This window comes from Mixophyes fleayi, chromosome 6 (genome assembly GCF_038048845.1).
Source record: "Mixophyes fleayi isolate aMixFle1 chromosome 6, aMixFle1.hap1, whole genome shotgun sequence".
Lineage (NCBI taxonomy): Eukaryota > Metazoa > Chordata > Amphibia > Anura > Limnodynastidae > Mixophyes > Mixophyes fleayi.
Genome location: NC_134407.1, coordinates 12,794,587 through 12,812,762, shown reverse-complemented (window position 1 = coordinate 12,812,762; position 18,176 = coordinate 12,794,587). Strand labels below are relative to the sequence as shown.

The window sequence follows — 18,176 nt, the reverse complement described above, 5'->3', positions numbered from 1 at the left end:
ACCACTTTTCTTTTCTGCCACTGCTGTGTGGCAATGTGTCCTAGATGTGGTAGGAACTGCTGTGTGTTTGTGTCGTTGCTATGTCGCTTAGCATTCAGCCAGGTCACTGCAATCTTTGTTCCAAAGTGGATGAAAATAATATTGTGACTTGTGAGGTGTTCAAAATTGACTAGAAATGACTGGAAATTAGTGTTATTGAGGTTAATAATAATAATAATATAGGAACAAAAAAAAAAGCAAAATCATATGATTTTAGCATATGTTAGCTATTTAAAAAAAAAAAATACAGATCCAAAATCAAAACCAAAACACACATTTTGCCAAAACCAAAAAACGAACTTAATCCAGATTCAAAACCAAAACACAGGGGTCAGTTAACATCTCTAATTTTCACCCTCTTGCATACAGCCTTCATAATGAAATATACAAATATCACCAGAGATGGAAATATATACTGTACACCGGCACCATCTAAGGTATGAGCAGAGGAGTCAAATGCAATTCACACTGAGGAACCAATGACATGAGTAAAATCTGCTGAGGGTCACACAATACAAAAATTGACACAATTCTTTACATTTTCAACCACAATTTGAATAAATCTACCTGTAGTATCACATCAATACTTTAGTCCAAGCGTTACATAGCATTGGAATTAACTGAGAGCTGCAAACTTAGATGGTTAGAGCCACACATATGGCCATTGGACACGTCTGACTCCCTAGGTGAACATCCATAACAATTCATAGGACATGTGGTATTCTTAATAAAGGACCCACATCCACCCCATACACTCCCCCCCCCCCCCCGCAGTGCCACAGAGCTCCTCATCTTCACCTTATACCATGACCCAATTACCAGCACGGTGGCTCGGTGGTTAGCACTTCTGCCTCACAGCACTGGGGTCATGGGTTCGATTCCTGACCATGACCTTATCTGTGTGGAGTTTGTATGTTCTCCCCGTGTTTGCGTGGGTTTCCTCCGGGTGCTCTGGCTTCTTCCCACACTCCAAAAACATACTGGTAGGTTAATTGGCTGCTATCAAATTCACCCTAGTCTGTCTGTCTGTCTGTGTGTCTGTGTTAGGGAATTTAGACTGTAAGCTCCAATAGGGCAGGGACTGATGTGAGTGAGTTCTCTGTACAGCGCTGCGGAATTAGTGGCGCTATATAAATAAATGGTGATGATGATGGTGATGTATTTTGCCAGCAATTATACATTATTGTTAATTGTTTAGTCCAGCGGGCATGCATGAGAGATAGGGAAGACGATGGAAGAAGGGTCAACTGGCCGCCATCGGTCATCTGCATCAACTCATCTGTGAATTGTCCCTGCTGGCCCAGCTTCCAAGATGTCCCTACAAAAAAATATAAACTGTCAATAGTGCCATGGGGCATTCAACGGACATGAAAGCCGGCTGACAATGTTTTCACGTGAAAACTTAAATATGGCACATCCTCTACATTTACATTATGCATTTATAATAGTGGCTCTACCTGTTGTATATTGTTTTATGTACATTATTTGCAGCCAATCCTCACCGTTTTCTTGTCTCTGATCAGCGTCCGGGGTCTGTACTGTCTAATGAATTTTTTTGGGGAGGTTCTGAGCTGAACATGCCCACATCTGCTATGTAAATTCTATAGCTTTACTCTCAGCTGTTCAACGTCTACACTGCAGCAAGTGATTTGATGGCCCCACATCATAGGCTTCCTGTGTGCGGTAGGAGGAGGATACAGATCTAAACCTTAAGGGAAGAGACCTCTGGGAGCAGAGACATCTGTGCCCCAGATCCTACAGGTAAGAGGCACAAACTCAGGGTGACAGTTTATTTGTACCAAACTTTGTACCTGTTTACTTATCGTTCTGCATTGTTTTTATTACTTTGTTTTATTTTGAAATATCTGGGGAGATTATAAGGAGGGGGGTTGTATTTTTTTGTAATTATTATCAAATATTTCACTATATTGTAGCCAATAAAAAATAATGTTTTTGCACCCTAATGAGAATTTATGTGTTATAAGTGCAGCGTTGTAGAGTTGATATGTTAATTAGCGATCGGGTAAATACTACATGGTTTTGGGATGCTAAATGCACTTTTTAAGCATAAATGATTGAATTTACTGAAAGTAGGTCTATTTTATACAGATTTGGCCTGGTGGCCTATATGTAGATCTGGGAGGAGAATTTGGTTGTTTTTAACTGAATTTGGCAGATATTGCAGTGTGCGCAAATGGCCGTCAATCCTGAATGATCGCTCCGAAGGATTAAAACCCAATCAGGCCAGACTTCATAAGGCAAAATGTAATATCTAGGCCATCGATGAACCCAAGGGCTCTATGTTGGGGGGCTATCGACCTTAGTGATTCAGTAATGAGATCACGGCATATATGGCCTAATCTGTGTATTTTGGCCCTCTACAAGAGTGGCGCCATTGGGCACAAATCCCGGGGCAATAAGCTGATGTACCGCTGCCGCCGTGGATGTGGGCCTCATTAGATTAAGAATTAGATAGAAAGTTAAAAGAAAATATACAAGCAAATAATAATATTTATCATGTAATTTGCAAATTAAATGAATAACATTAACCCCTACATTTCTGTGATGGATTTGGTGGTTGACAGACAGGGTGTCTCACATTATGTGATATGTATGAAGTTATTGAATTGGGGTGATCACGGTCTTGATGTGTACAGAGAATTGCTGTGAGGTGCACTGGATGAAGGTTACGTTTTACGTTCTAACACTACAGATCAATGCGGGATTGCGATGGATCATATTGATCTAGCAGCGAGACTGAGACGTCAGGAGAGCTAGTATTGATCAGTGGAGAATATTTGTACGCTAATTACTCTGAGCACAAATGTTTTTGCTAGCTACATAATATATAATAGCTGCCTCATACTAACAGATATGAATTTTATGCAGACTTGCTATACACTTCAGTTAAAAAATAAACAAAATAATAATAATATTATTATATATGCATCACAACATTCTAAAATATACATAACATATTTCATTATTTTAAAGTAACTACATTTTTGCTTACTTATATACATACACAAAATGTTTCACATCTTTATGTTTCTATTATCGGTTCAAAACCAAGCAGACGGGAGAGTGTTGCTGCACGTTGCAATTACAAATTCAATTTAACATTAAATGTCCAATTTACTGTAATACATACAGAACACGTAACTCATTTTACACTTTGTGATTTACTAATTCACCGTTCAGCTACAGAGATCATATTACAGGTTCTACTAACGAGATCTTACATGTGGCCGCTACCGTGGTTGAGAATTTTCCTTATATTTCCTTTAGCACACTTAATTATTTATCGTTTTAAAAAAAATGCATTTTATTTTACCTCACAATATTCAATCACTTACAGCTTTCACTTAGCGGCAACACTCAACATATATTTTATTTTATTAAAATGACATCTTGCAGCTGTAGCTTACTATCTAATGGTGGTTTAAAGGATTGCAAAAGATTTTCATTTTAGTGTGTTGTGTGTTGAAATTCTGAGACATTGTATCACTTATTCTCCATAAGTAGTATTATTTATTTATGAAGAGTTTCAGTATATACAGAGTGATATGAAGCCATACTCAGGGTGTATTTAAGAAAACTCCCTAAATTTCAGAGACAATAATACATTTCAAAATGTGTCTATGAAGCATTAATCCCAAGTTCCCTTTCTTGTAGTATGACTTCTCTCGTTCTGTACGCTGGTCACATATCTCACTATCCTCTTTGCAGATATATTGTGTATCACTTACCTTATTCTTTTGCGGAGAAAACTCTCAGTATCTCCCCTAATTCCGTATAAAAGGACATGTGCACAGTACTGCTAATTTTGTTCTGTATGCTGAGTGTTGTCAACAGAACGTGTTCTTATTCTGTGTATATATAAGAATAACTGCATAGTAATACTTCTGTGACACTGAGTGCAATTCTCTAATATGAGATCCTACTCCTTATACTGTTTATGTATCATACATGAGCTACTAAGGACTACATAAATATCATGTTATGCTCACGTTCAGTGGCCGTGGCTTGTTGGGTGTGTGGTATCGTACGTATGTCTGTATATTTCACACTACGGATAGATATGGGGTGATTATTCTTTGCAATGTGTTCTATCAGCTCTAGGCCAAGGACTGAATCAGTCTCTGGGTTTGTGTAAGCCTGGTGACGGCACAGAGAGGATGGTACAATAACTAATATGACAGCTCTGTAGTACAAATAGATACTACCTGTGATCAGCAACATAGAGAATACACTAAATAAATTAAAATCAGCCTTTGTTGCACTGTGGAAGTTCCCTTCATTAATTATTTTAAAACCCTAATGTCTGGGTATCCTGTCAGATTGATTTTTGTTTGCATTTAAATTTGAAAGTGAAACTTCTAATTGTCTGTTTCTTGATGAACTCTAGAAAGCCACAAATACATATTATTCTCACCCAGGTTACTCTGTTTCTGCAAATATCCGAAATATGTTGTAATATTTTCGACTTCTCCGTATTGCCCACCGTTATTTAATCTGTTTACCCCTCGTCCCTGGTTCCTCTGTATCGACTTGTAACCTCTGATAGCACAAAGGAATAAAGAACACGGTCCTTTATGGCATTAGGAAGTGTTATGAATATTAGGACCTATTAGAATGTTCAGTTCTTTTCAAAGATCCATATTGTTGGTGATCCTACTTGTTGGTAGTGTTTGGTTTGTTGGTTCGGTAGAGAGGGTCGTCCAGACAAGAACCGAAAGACCCATTAGAATCATTAATGCTCTAGGCCATTTTTAAATTAAAAGGGAGCCGGACCCTTCCTCTTTATCCGATTCAGTGGCGCTCGTTCATTAATGTTTAGGTTTTTTTTTAAGTTGACCTAATGTCCTAGGAAAGCCTTACAAAATGTTGTCAAACCCATTGACTATGGTAGGACCTCAGTATAACGACTCTTTATAGTATAAGTATTATTTATGGCATAAGAGAGAATGTTTTTAAATGTAATTTATTTGTTCAAAGTTAGAAAACAACAGAAAAATAAGTTGGTATTAAAAGGAAATTCATTACACTGTGAGGAGCTCACCGCGGTTTCCCTCTATGTCTTATCCTAGTGTAAGGAACCACAAGTTATCATCAATATATTTATATAAAGGGGGTCAAAAATCGTAGCCTAAAATAAAACTGCATGAACCAGCTAGGAGCTCTAAGAATAACTCTATCCAGAAGCTAAACCGATTAATCATCATCATCATCATTATCCAAATAACTAGTTAGTTGCAACTGGTTTAAGCTCATTTAGCAGGAACGATACAACATTTTCTCAGGATTGCTCAGGAGTTTTAAATAGGATTTTTTCAGAAAATGTAAAATATGTGTGGATATCAATGTAATATTTGAGGAAAACGCCATTTATTAAGTCCAACGCACGTCTAAGTATAATTATCTGCAACTCTACAAAACAATACAGTGATTGCGAAGGTCAGGGAAGAGTCTAAAATGGCCAAACGTGATATAATATTCTAGATATCTTTCAATTATCATTCAGGAACTTGTGAGTTCAGACAATACACAAATCACATATTAAATTGGCAAGCTTTACTGGGACTTGTAGTCCCACAAAAGCCTAGATTCGGCAGCCAATAATGAATTTGAGAATTAATGAGTGTTATCCATTTTGGGGTGTTTTACTAACGGATGTTAAATCAATCAAAAACAAAACGCCGCAATCAACCATATATATATATATATATATATATATATATATATATATATAATATTAGTTATTTATTGCAGATGCTCCTGATAATATAACGTGTTCTATAATATTCTATCTGCGATTTCTCCATCATGTTCTCAGTGTCACCCTCATGCCACGTATTTCATGGCTTTATGAGCGGGTTGGGATTGATATAGATACCTAGCTGGCTGTATATTACTGGCAGTATACCCACGCCACACGCTCTTAGCTGAATGATACCTTAAGCGAAAATAGGGATCAAAGAAATGTACTTACTAGCATTAAAAAATGAATCATTTCTGAGGACAACACCACTGCCAAGCAAAGAAGAAAAAAAGTAGTTGAAACTCCAATGATAAAATAATTAGAATTGTTTTATTGTAAAATTATATCCACACAAAATATTGCTCAAATGTATGATTATATAGGTTATGTTTAAACATAAATTAAAATTATACGATTTTGATTGTAGTATCTATCCCTCTTTTGTACACAAATATCGCGTAGAAATATTGACATTATTTTGTGTAAGTGACCAGACAGATAGTATTTTGGTTGCCCCCAGCGTTATTTGTGTCAGTCACCCGGATAGTCCTGTACAAGAACCACTGGTAAATCCAGAGGTCCATAGAGTTTCCATTATACAGTGTATATAAACTAATAATGTACGTCCTACTGTAAATTATACAAATGATGAAACAACCAGAAGTCACAGAGGAGAATTTGGGCCGTTTGGGGGATAAATCAAACCTATTGCTTTTATACATAATGTAGGGGATCTATTATAAGGTGTATGTTATCCAGTAATTAATCAGCAATTCCTAATTCTCACACCATTACGTAGACTTTAATTACCGTAAGGACCATGTTGTACAATTACTGAGCTGTTCTCCATGAACAGACCTGTCCGGGCAGCTGCCTGATAGACCTACGGTACATTGTAAAAGCAGGAAAACTAGGTGGGCAGTATAGGAAAATGTTATGTTACTTTTATTTACCTATTTAGTTTTGTTCGTCTTTGGTCTTTAATAAACCTCTATTTTTCCAGCGATCATTCCAAACCACTTATAGCCAAATTCCCTTTAACTATAGGATCATCCCTAAGTGATTCTGTTATATGCATCCAGGGTCAACGGCTGGTTGGCCAAAAGTATGACAAAATGTCATTCTAAATCTACTGTTGTATACGGAGAACATTGTGTGTATTTGTAGTGTATACGGAGAACATTGTGTGTATTTGTAGTGTGTACAGAGAACATTGTGTGTATTTGTAGTGTATACGGAGCAATGTGTGTATTATCTCTTAGAGTCCTGATCAAATGACATTAATAAATCGGAGCCTAACATAGACAAAAGTATTTTTATTGTTATGCAGATCATACATCTTAGGACCTAAAAGCAAACGTTCAAAAATATATTAGAATAGATAAAAGCCAATTAATTACAGTCCGCACATTGCAAATCTACTTTCCCCTGTGTCCAGTTTGTGCCCATTCTATAACGCAGCGAGATCCTTATAAATGTCTGTGATGGAACAACGAGAAATGGGAATATATAAATGGTGATAGAACGTTACAGACTATAGAGAGCGAGAGAGAGATAAGTTCATATAAGATGTCGCCTCCTCCTTGTCTATCACATATTACCAAGGGGGAGACGTTCTTACCTTAGTAGATCCAGATGCCAGAGGAATAAAATAGCAATGACCATAATCAGTCACAAAACACTACAATAATACACAGTTACATACTAATACGTTAGATTTAGCGCAAGTTAAAAGATTGGACGACAGTAAAAATGCATAAAACTCTGAAATAAACTCAAAATCTGAATAATATGAAAGTGATGCAAAGATTTAACTCTGCAATAGGGGCAAATTTATGATATGTACTGCACCCCTACAATAACTTATACATGGGATAATGTACCCCATTCTATAAATTATATATGGGATAATGTACACCCTAATGTAAATTATATATGGGATAATGTACACCCTAATGTAAATTATATATGGGATAATGTACACCCTAATGTAAATTATATATGGGATAATGTACACCCTTCCGTAATTATATATGGGATAATGTACACCCTTCCATAATTATATATGGGATACTGTACACCCTACTGTAAATTATATATGGGATAATGTACACCCTACTGTAAATTATATATAGGATAATGTACACCCTGCCGTAAAGTATATATGGGATAATGTACACCCTATTGTAAATTATATATGGGATAATGTACACCCTACCGTAAATTATATATGGGATAATGTAAACCCTACTGTAAATTATTTATGGGATAATGTACCCCCTATTGTAAATTATATATGGGATAATGTACACCCTACCGTAAATGATATATGGGATAATGTACACCATACTGTAAATTACATATGGGATAATGTACACCCTACCGAAAATTATATATGGGATAATGTACACCCTACTGTAAATTATATATAGGATAATGTACACTACACCGTAAATTATATATGGGATAATGTATACCTTGCTGTAAATTACATATAGAATAATGTACACCCTACTGTAAATTATATACGGGTAATATATACTCCCTAACATAAATTACATATAGAATAATGTACACCCTACTGTAAATTATATACGGGTAATATATACACCCTACTGTAAATTATATATGGGATAATGTACACCCTACCATAAATTATAAAGATATTATAAATCACAGAGGAGATTTATACAGCTCCTGGATCTCCGAGGTGACTCCTAATATCTGTTATAGTTTACGGTAGGACTTCAGAACTTACAATTTATACAGATATTATTTACAGACGTTTCTACATATTTTAGCTTAACTTATGTATTATGAGGGTGTTAGAAGTCACCAACAAGTTCCGTACCCTACAAAGGAGGGTTATCTACGCTGCATACACAGGTCTTGTGTAACGAGACACAATGTAACAAGAAAGCAATATCTCTATTGATAAGTATCTGCAGTTACAAGATTCCAGATGTTATTCTCAGATATGTGGAAGATGATACACCTGAGAAATTAAACGTATTTGCAAGTTGCAACTAAGAAAAATATTCTGGTTCACGAACCTGATCTGGACATAGCGGTGTTAGTGAAAAACTAACTGACTTTATTATATATACCCCATTAATAATAAGATCAAAAGAAAAATCTTGTGCTTGATTCATTAAGGATCTTAACTTGAGAAACTTCTTATTTCAGTCTCCTGGACAAAACCATGTTACAATGCAAGGGGTGCAAATTAGTATTCTGTTTTGCACATAAGTTAAATACTGACTGTTTTTTCATGTAACACACAAATACTTGATAGCTTATTTGTACACTGAAATTTAAAGTTGATATTTGCGTGCAACATGAAAAAACAGTCAGTATTTAACTTATGTGCAAAACAGAATACTAATTTGCACCCCTTGCATTGTAACATGGTTTTGTCCAGGAGACTGAAATAAGAAGTTTCTCAAGTTAAGATCCTTAATGAATCAGGCCCCTTGTTTTTAAGTTTCTCCTGACATCTGGTAGTGAATGAAACATACTTTAAATCTGTTTCTAACCTATTTACTTGTGAACTGAAGATTTCAGCCAGCACTATGAAAGGAGATTGAAAACAAGTAGACTGATCCCTCATATCTCCATCAACATAACATCAGTTCACTTCTAACAACAACCAAGGTGACCATGAGCGTTTACATTGTTGCAACAATGTTACAGCTCTCTGTAGAACAGATAATAACTCTTAGTGCTGCAGACAAGACGATTATTACATTTTAAATCTTTTTTTGTATCCACAAGGCAGCAGAAACTGTAACAGCAATGATTGGAAATCCTCTTACTATCGGCTGGATGACTTCAAATGCAAAATGCAGATTGGACATTTCCAGCGGTCTTATATCACGCAGGGTAACTAGTACGTTACGCAGAGCTTCGTATGTTCCCAGATGTGTCTCACAATCCCTAGTATCCACAGTACAACGCCTCTGGCAGTGCCTGCAGCAGTTTTGCTATTCCTAGTACAGGGGATATAACACAGAGCAGCAGAAACCGGGTGAACCAGGGAAACGTCGGGAGATCATTACTGCTTTACCTGGAGACCCCATAACACTACTTACTGGATAGACCAAGGCTTTAAGTGTCCCAAAAAATAAAACATTGAGTACCCAGCAGCTACTTAGCTGCATTGGGTTATGTCACTCAGTGATTCCCCTTTGTTATTATGTTACAATGACTAATCGATCACAGGATGTGAGTGGGATCCCACAAACAGACACATATCTCAGTTCAGGGGATCCCTGCACAGCAGCTGCACTAACGCTCTGTGGGTGAACTAGGGCACTCTCGATATAAGTGTAGCCCACCTTTATGGGAAGCTAATACTCGTTACTAGTGCCCGTCCTTCTGACCTCAGTTGTGCCCCCCAAGGATGGACGTTAGGGACCTGCTGTCATTTTATTTGTCAGCTAGAGTTTTAGAAACAGACATTCAAGAATTTTACGCTCCATTTCTGACTGTTATAAGATTTCTACAGTGACTGGTTCATGTTTTGAGTCTTCACTTTTTGCTGTCTCCTGGTTTCACCCGTGACACACCACCGATAGCGGCACAAAAACGCCAGTCGCCAATGCCGCTTTACTGTTGGCGGCTGATACAGCGTTCCCCGCAGCTCTAACTTGTGAGCCCGTTTGGGCAGAGACATCTCTACCTTCATGTCATTGTATGTAATTTATTTATGTCACGTTCCCCTCATTGTACCTCCTCACCAATTGTTCATTGTAGGAGGAGGGTCGACCCGTAGAGCAGTGATAGGTAACATGATACACTTCAGGGGCCACAGGGGTGGCCCTCTAACCTTCAAAAGGGGCCGCACGTTACCGTTAATCTCAGTAGTGTCTATACGTAATGACACATGAGCGGACGTCTGTAACAAGTGTTACAACGTATAACATCTAACAGTGAACTAGGAAAGAGCTGGGGGCCAGAGATGAAGACAAGGAGGGCGGCATACGGCCCTAGGGCCCCCTGTTGTCGCTCACTTGCATAGAAAATATGAAGGTCATTCACAGAGGAGCGGAGTGCTTTCGTTTCATAATTTCATATTTGTGCCCAGGGACTTGCCAGCAAGGTATCAGCATCCTAATTTCTGGGTCCCCGATGAAGAAGTTGAATTATTTTGAGATAATATGAACCGCTGTTATTCACAATATATCCCCGTATCCCCCCAGCTCCGGGGTTTAGGCTTCGATTCCCACTAGGGTGCAATCTGCGTGGACTTTATACGTCTTATAGATTGTAGTTTTGACAGCAGCGCTATTGTCTTGTTTAATTATTAAATGTCCCCAATTGCAAGCGCTACGGAGTACCATGGTACTATATAAGAAAATGTTAATGATAAAAAAATAATATGTACTCCCCACATTAATTTAGTCTCTTAGTGTCTTCTCATTTTCTCATTGGATTCTAACAATAATTAATAAATTGGCTTCTGACTAAAACGGTCTCTTAGGTTTTCACCGACAGTCCCACTGCCGATGCAGAAGGGAAATCTCCCCGTATAACAGCCACTCGTTATCTGACTGTACAAGTCATGATTCTCAGATGTCAGCGCTCAGTGGATGGAAAATGCTGACAGTGAGAATACTCAGTTACAGGGAAAGGAGTGGACTAGATTGTGTGCAGTGAACAGTGAATGACAAACATCACTGGGTAGGAAACTCTAACTAAGCACAGGATAGATGTTCATATGTACAGATCGGGGGTGGGGGGGGGGGGCAAACCTTCCCAAATTACTGTCTTCGTAAACGCCAATCTCAACATGGGATTTCCTGGACTGCGTCATTCAGTCCAGATGATGACATTGGGCCTGATTCATTAAGGATCTTAGCTGAAGAGACTTCTTATTTCAGTCTCCTGGACAAAACCACATTACAATACAAGGGGTGCAAATTAGTATTCTGTTTTGCACATAAGTTAAATACTGACTGTTTTTTCATGTAGCACACACATACTTGATAGCTTATTTGTACACTGAAATTTAAAGTTGATTTTTGTGTGCTTCATGAAAAAACAGTCAGTATTTAACTTATGTGCAAAACAGAATACTAATTTGCACCCCTTGCATTGTAACATGGTTTTGTCCAGGTGACTGAAATAAGAAGTTTCTTAAGTTAAGATCCTTAATGAATCAGGCTCATTGTTGTGATATTATATTGATCTTACTCATACTTACCAACTCCCGGAAACTTGTTTCCAGGAGAGGGGCGTGACTGGAGGGCAGGAGGGGGCGGGACGAGGCCAATCGCGTCATTTTGCCCCCCCAGTGCGAAAATGTAATTTGCGGCGTCAAAATGACGCGATTGGCCTCGTCCCGCCCCCTCCCGCCCTCCAAATTGGCGTGATTCACAGAGAATCGCGTCAAATGACGCGATTCTCGGTGTGAGATTGGGAGACTGACCCGAATTTCGGGACTTTCCGGGAGAGTTGGCATGTATGATCTTACTTTACTAATTTGATCAGCCATAAAAAACAGAAATATGTTTATTAGGGGATAACTCCAACCAATAATGTAATCGGGGCTGATAGCACCGACAGTACTTACCCCGACACCATGATGATGAAAGGGCCATTACTGACATGTTCATCTCCCCGACTGTTGAAAAAGAAATTCCACAAACTGATCTGCTTGCCGTGCTGGTGCTGAAATCCCCCCCCCCTTCCAAAAAAAAAACCCAGGCCACCCCTGGCTGGTATTGGCAAACAAAAAGTGTGGGGTTCCCTTCATAGTATCAAACCAGCCCTAGGCCGGTCACAGTATGGGGCTGAATTCCTTAGGGGGGTCTATCCTGCAAAAAAATAAATGTGGGCCCCCCTCCCTCAAGAATAACCAGCCCCTGGTGTAGGTTTAGTAGGTTTATTTGTAAAATAAACAGTTAATATTACGTTTTATCCGTGGTGTTTTGCGGGTTTCTACATGCCCAATGCCATCCAGCGTACCAGTGGCTGCCAGGCATGTTGGCCCTTGAGGAACCACAAGTGCCAGCATGCCCTGGCTCCCAGGTCATGTCGCAACCTGTAGCGCACCAGAAAGAAATGTAAATAAAATGCACACCGACATTTCAATTGTAAACAAAATCCCCTCACGCACCCTTGTGGCTTTTTATTTCCCCATCTAATCGGGAGGTTGGCAGTGAGACCATTGGCATCTTCACCTGTAAACTATCCGGCAAAAAAAAAAACCCTCCTGGACAAAACTAGACCAGCTCCATGAAGAGCTACCATCGTGAATGAGCTTCTACGCAGTTAAATTTATAACCCGGGGATCTACCAAGCTCTGAATCCCAGGCACCTTAGGCTCCTGCCCAAGGCCCGGTGGGCACTGAGGGGCTTGGATTACACTGATATAAGTTATTTTGAAAAACGGAGAGGGGAACGACTACAACATCAATATCTTGCCAAGGACGGCACGGGGCCCAGTCTCTGGCCAGGGATGTGAGCAGGAGGGCCAATCAGAAGCTACAATCCCTTCTGTGGCTTCTCATTGGCCCTCCTGAAGGAGAACGACTGAACCTGCGGAAACGAGGGCGCTGGATCTTAATAACAGGACAGTTGGGACTGACATATCAGCAAACACTTTCACAGCATAACGCGCATGAACCAAACTTTCCTATAATGCAGTGTACAACCATATTTTTGTTATTTTAGAGTGCAGGCTGGTGCTGCAATTGACATCACAAGATAAAAAAAAGACTAAAATTAAGACTACAGAAAAGAAATTGCAGTAAACCCTCCTATTACTCTCTCAAGGCAGGAGAACAGCAGCATTTATAATGATCTGATGCAGCTATAACTGTATAACATGTTACCATGGCAGAAAATCTACTAAATGGTATTATTACCTAGGGCAACTGGAGAGCAGGGTGGAGTGGGGGGTTCTCTGAGGACTTTGCACATCACTGTTCTATATTGTGTATTAATAATTCATTATTTTATATTCAGCTGCATTATTTCCATGTATTTGGACAGATAGGGGCAGTGTTGGTTGGGACCACGGAGCATTATGGTGGTCGAGGAAGCGATTTAAGCAGAAAGCTAGCTAGGGCATACCTCTCAACTGTGCTGATTTAAGGGGGTACAGCTGGCCCTACCAGAGATGGGGGCTAGGCTAGAAATTTCTCTAGGCCTCCGACTGGCAGGGGGACTCAAAATTTTCTGACGTAATGTTTTCGTGTTTCAACTTTATATATATATATATATATTTATTAATTTGCTAATTTGGCAATTTCCAAGTGATAAAAGTTCAACCCTAACGCCAACACACGTTCATTAGTTACAAAGCGCAGCCACACATGTCCTTATAGCTCTCTCTGTGCATGATGCATCTCTCCGCACAGACACATGAGAACGTCACTTGTCCTTGAGATTTGCCGGGACGAGTGACTCGCACCTTGTCAAGGGAGCAGATTGTTTATAATTAGGAACCTGGGAGTAAATTTATTAAGCTGTGGGTTTGAAAAAGTGGAGATGTTGCCTATAGCAACCAATCAGATTCTAGCTGTCATTTTGTAGAATGTGCTAAATAAATGACAGCTAGAATCTGATTGGTTGCTATAGGCAACATCTCCACTTTTTCAAACCCGCAGCTTGATAAATGTCCCCCCTGCACTGGACTGTTTGATGTTCAACGTTTTCTCGAGGAATTGCAGAATTGGCATGTTAGGTAAGTTAATTTCATCATTTTTTTTATTATTATTAAATGCTCATGCTTGTATAGATTTTATTAATACATTTTAAACGCATTTTTAATTATTATTTTTCTTAATTTGTGCCCAGGGACAAAGTGAGCTCCACTTGTCCTGTAATGGATTTAGCTTACATTATATTAGTGTTCGTATGTAGAATTTCTATTATTGACCCTCTATGTGTAGTGTAAATGAGTAGCACTATCAGTTTGATGTACAGGGGAACGTTTACGGGTGAATATATGAAATATACAGTAACTAATCTTCAGATCTTTTCTTCACGATGTTCAGTGTAACAGAATTGGTTGCATTATAATTGCTAAACAGTTAAAACACAACTACAGCTGTGTATTTGGTGCCCTCTACTGGTAAGTCACCGAACAGCACCCTTAAATTGCTCAAAACAAGTCACACACTGTCAACACGCACAAGTCATTGCTGATATAATCAATACTGTGTTCATTAGGGAAACTCATGTGTTATAAAGTAAGGCACTTTTTTCTGTGCAGTATTCTGGATATTAGAAGTCACCTCAGTCTCCATGACATGTAGAAAGCATTGCAATACTGGTCGGTGGCTAAGTGGTTAGCACTTCTGCCTCACAGCGCTGGGGTCATGAGTTCAATTCCTGACCATGGCCTTATTGTTTGCGTGGGTTTCCTCCGGGTGCTCTGGTTTCCTCCCACACTCCCAATAAACATACTAGTAGGTTAATTGGCTGCTAACAAAATTGACCCTAGTCTGTGTCTGTGTGTGTGTTAGGGAATTTAGACTGTAAGCCCCAACGGGGCAGGGACTGATGTGAGTGAGTTCTCTGTACAGCACAGCGGAATCAGTGGCGCTATATAAATAAATGATGATAATAATAATACCTTCATATGGTCACAGAACCGCTCAGTGACTTCTAATACCCTTCTAATTAACAGTAGCGGTCTTTTGTCCCTGTCGCCGGCACACAGTGGCCCACAAGATGGCTGCCTCCATCGTGTGCAGATGACAGGTCAAATTTAAACAATCCGTAGCAGCAGCTGGTGTCATTGCATGCTCTTGAAATGTTCGCAGAACTTGGCCATAATGCAAATTTATTTAAAATATATTCATTTATCACAAAAGTAGGAAGTGAGAATTGCATACATGACTTGTACTGTGAAGTTGATCAGCAATGACAAATAGGTTTTGCAGAGATGAATCTCTTAGACCTATGACAGGATTAGGGATCCTTGGCAACTATGTGAATATGAAATATTATTTTCTGAAGGTGCCTCTTAAGGGACTAATTACTCCCTTTCATACACTCGCCTCCCACTTCTTCCTGTTGGCAAAGCCGCTTTCATCTAAAACGTCAGCGACGTATCCAAGAATGAGAGAAGATTCCTGTAACTACAATCTCTATCTCCTGATTATCTCACCCACAGAAGCCACTCGCTGCTGGGCCTACCCTCACACTCAGTGAGCTACAGACCTCACCCCTCTCTCAGCTTCGTACAATACAAGTTACAGGTTAGGGTTCTATGTGGCCCATTCCAAGCAATGTGCCGGGAATTCTGAGTAGCCAAACTGGTCCCAGTAACAAGAAGACATAGCAGAGCATTATACAGTGGTGGTACCCCGAAAACATAAATCTAGGGGGTGGAAATCTAGCTCTGCAATCAGAGAGGGTGATAGTGACTCTCCCTGAAAATGCCGGGCGCCCAGACTTCAAATCATATTGTGGTTTCCTCTATGCTGGCAATTATTCTTGTGATGACAGGTGCATATGTCTGCAGGAATTGTATTCACTTTAACTCAGTGTGTTTGGGTGTTTTTTTTTTTTACAATGCTGACTACTTGCACAATACTCACTTGATATTAAAAGTGAGAGAACACTATATCGCAACCGACATTTCTGTATATCCTTGATACCGCACTGTAGGGCTTTACAAAGTTACTACTACCCTAAATGGCATGATAACTTATTTGTTACTTTTTTCGTTTATGTATGGTTATTCTGTTTTATGTCTAAGGACATGCACTGGAAGATCTATGTCTAAGGACATGTACTGGAAGACCTATGTCTAAGGTCATGTACTGGAAGATCTATGTCTAAGGTAATGTACTGGAAGACCTATGTCTAAGGTCATGCAGTGGAAGACCTATGTCTAAGGTCATGCAGTGGAAGACCTATGTTTAAGGTCATGCAGTGTAAGATATATGTCTAAGGACATGCACTGGAAGATCTATGTCTAAAGTAATGTACTGGAAGACCTATGTCTAAGGTAATGTATTGGAAGACCTATGTCTAAGGACATGCACTGGAAGATCTATGTCTAAGGTAATGTACTGGAAGACCTATGTCTAAGGTAATGTATTGGAAGACCTATGTCTAAGGACATGCACTGGAAGATCTATGTCTAAGGTAATGTACTGGAAGACCTATGTCTAAGGTAATGTACTGGAAGACCTATGTCTAAGGTCATGCAGTGGAAGACCTATGTTTAAGGTCATGCAGTGTAAGATATATGTCTAAGGACATGTACTGGAAGATCTATGTCTAAGGTAATGTACTGGAAGACCTATGTCTAAGGTAATGTATTGGAAGACCTATGTCTAAGGACATGCACTGGAAGATCTATGTCTAAGGTAATGTACTGGAAGACCTATGTCTAAGGTAATGTACTGGAAGACCTATGTCTAAGGTCATGCAGTGGAAGACCTATGTTTAAAGTCATGCAGTGTAAGATATATGTCTAAGGACATGCACTGGAAGATCTATGTCTAAGATAATGTACTGGAATACCTATGTCTAAGATCATGCATTGTAAGAGGGCATGCATTGGAAGACCTATGTCTTAGGGCATGCACTGGAAGACTTATGTCTAATAGCGCACATTGGAAGACATATGTCTAATAGCGCACATTGGAAGACTTATGTCTAATAGCGCACATTGGAAGACTTATGTCTAATAGCGCACATTGGAAGACTTATGTCTAATAGCGCACATTGGAAGACTTATGTCTAATAGCGCACATTGGAAGACTTATGTCTAATAGCGCACATTGGAAGACTTATCTCTAACACATCTCTTTTTAGAATCTGATGATAACTGTAGTGATTGGTGTATGGGTAAGATGATGCCTTTTTGACTGTTCCCCTTTAGTGATCCATGAAAAATGATATTTAGTACAGTAGCTTTAGTTCTATTTCAGATAAAAGAAAATACCAATTTCTGGATTATATGACGCTCCCTATGAATTGAGGTAACTTCTCTGTGCTGTAGAATGAATGAGGTTAGGTCCTAATAACATTGGAGATTGTGGTCTTAAATGGAGATTGGCGCTTCATCAGTTGCCTTAGGACAAGGAACCTTTAGACTAGAGGAACATTAAGGTGTTTGGGTGCTTGTATGTTTGGGACCATAACGAATGTTGGACTCTATCCGAAGAAAACCACATTGTCAACTGGTGACTAAAACTTCACCTACAATCCAGCAAAACGTGTCTGCAAGTCAGTGGCCGCCTTTATAACTCTCTTGTGCCTGATGCCGCTGGATCTACTTGGGTGACTGAAGAGTCGTCTCTGCCAGATATAGAGTGAGAATGATGAGACTACGGCTGTCGCGTTCTACGGCTATCGCACTCTGCGCCTGTTTGCGATACCTACCTCTCGGCAAAGAAATCTTGCA

At 39.2% G+C, this 18,176-nt stretch overlaps 1 protein-coding gene across 2 annotated transcripts in view; it reads left to right on the top strand.

Moving 5' to 3' along the window:
• Window positions 1-1,688: 1,688 nt before the first annotated feature.
• The window catches only part of LOC142160184 (obscurin-like protein 1), a 34,744-nt gene continuing 18,256 nt past the window's right edge, over window positions 1,689-18,176 (top strand). The window contains exon 1 of one of the 2 annotated variants that reach the window (XM_075215128.1): window positions 1,689-1,800. Coding sequence is in view for 1 of the 2 variants with exons in the window: in XM_075215127.1 (XP_075071228.1) it covers window positions 14,450-14,492 (43 nt within the window). In the remaining variant the exon portion in view is untranslated. Of the gene's footprint in view, window positions 1,801-14,330; window positions 14,493-18,176 lie in introns of those variants that run through there. The other variant, XM_075215127.1, reaches the window with a different exon arrangement.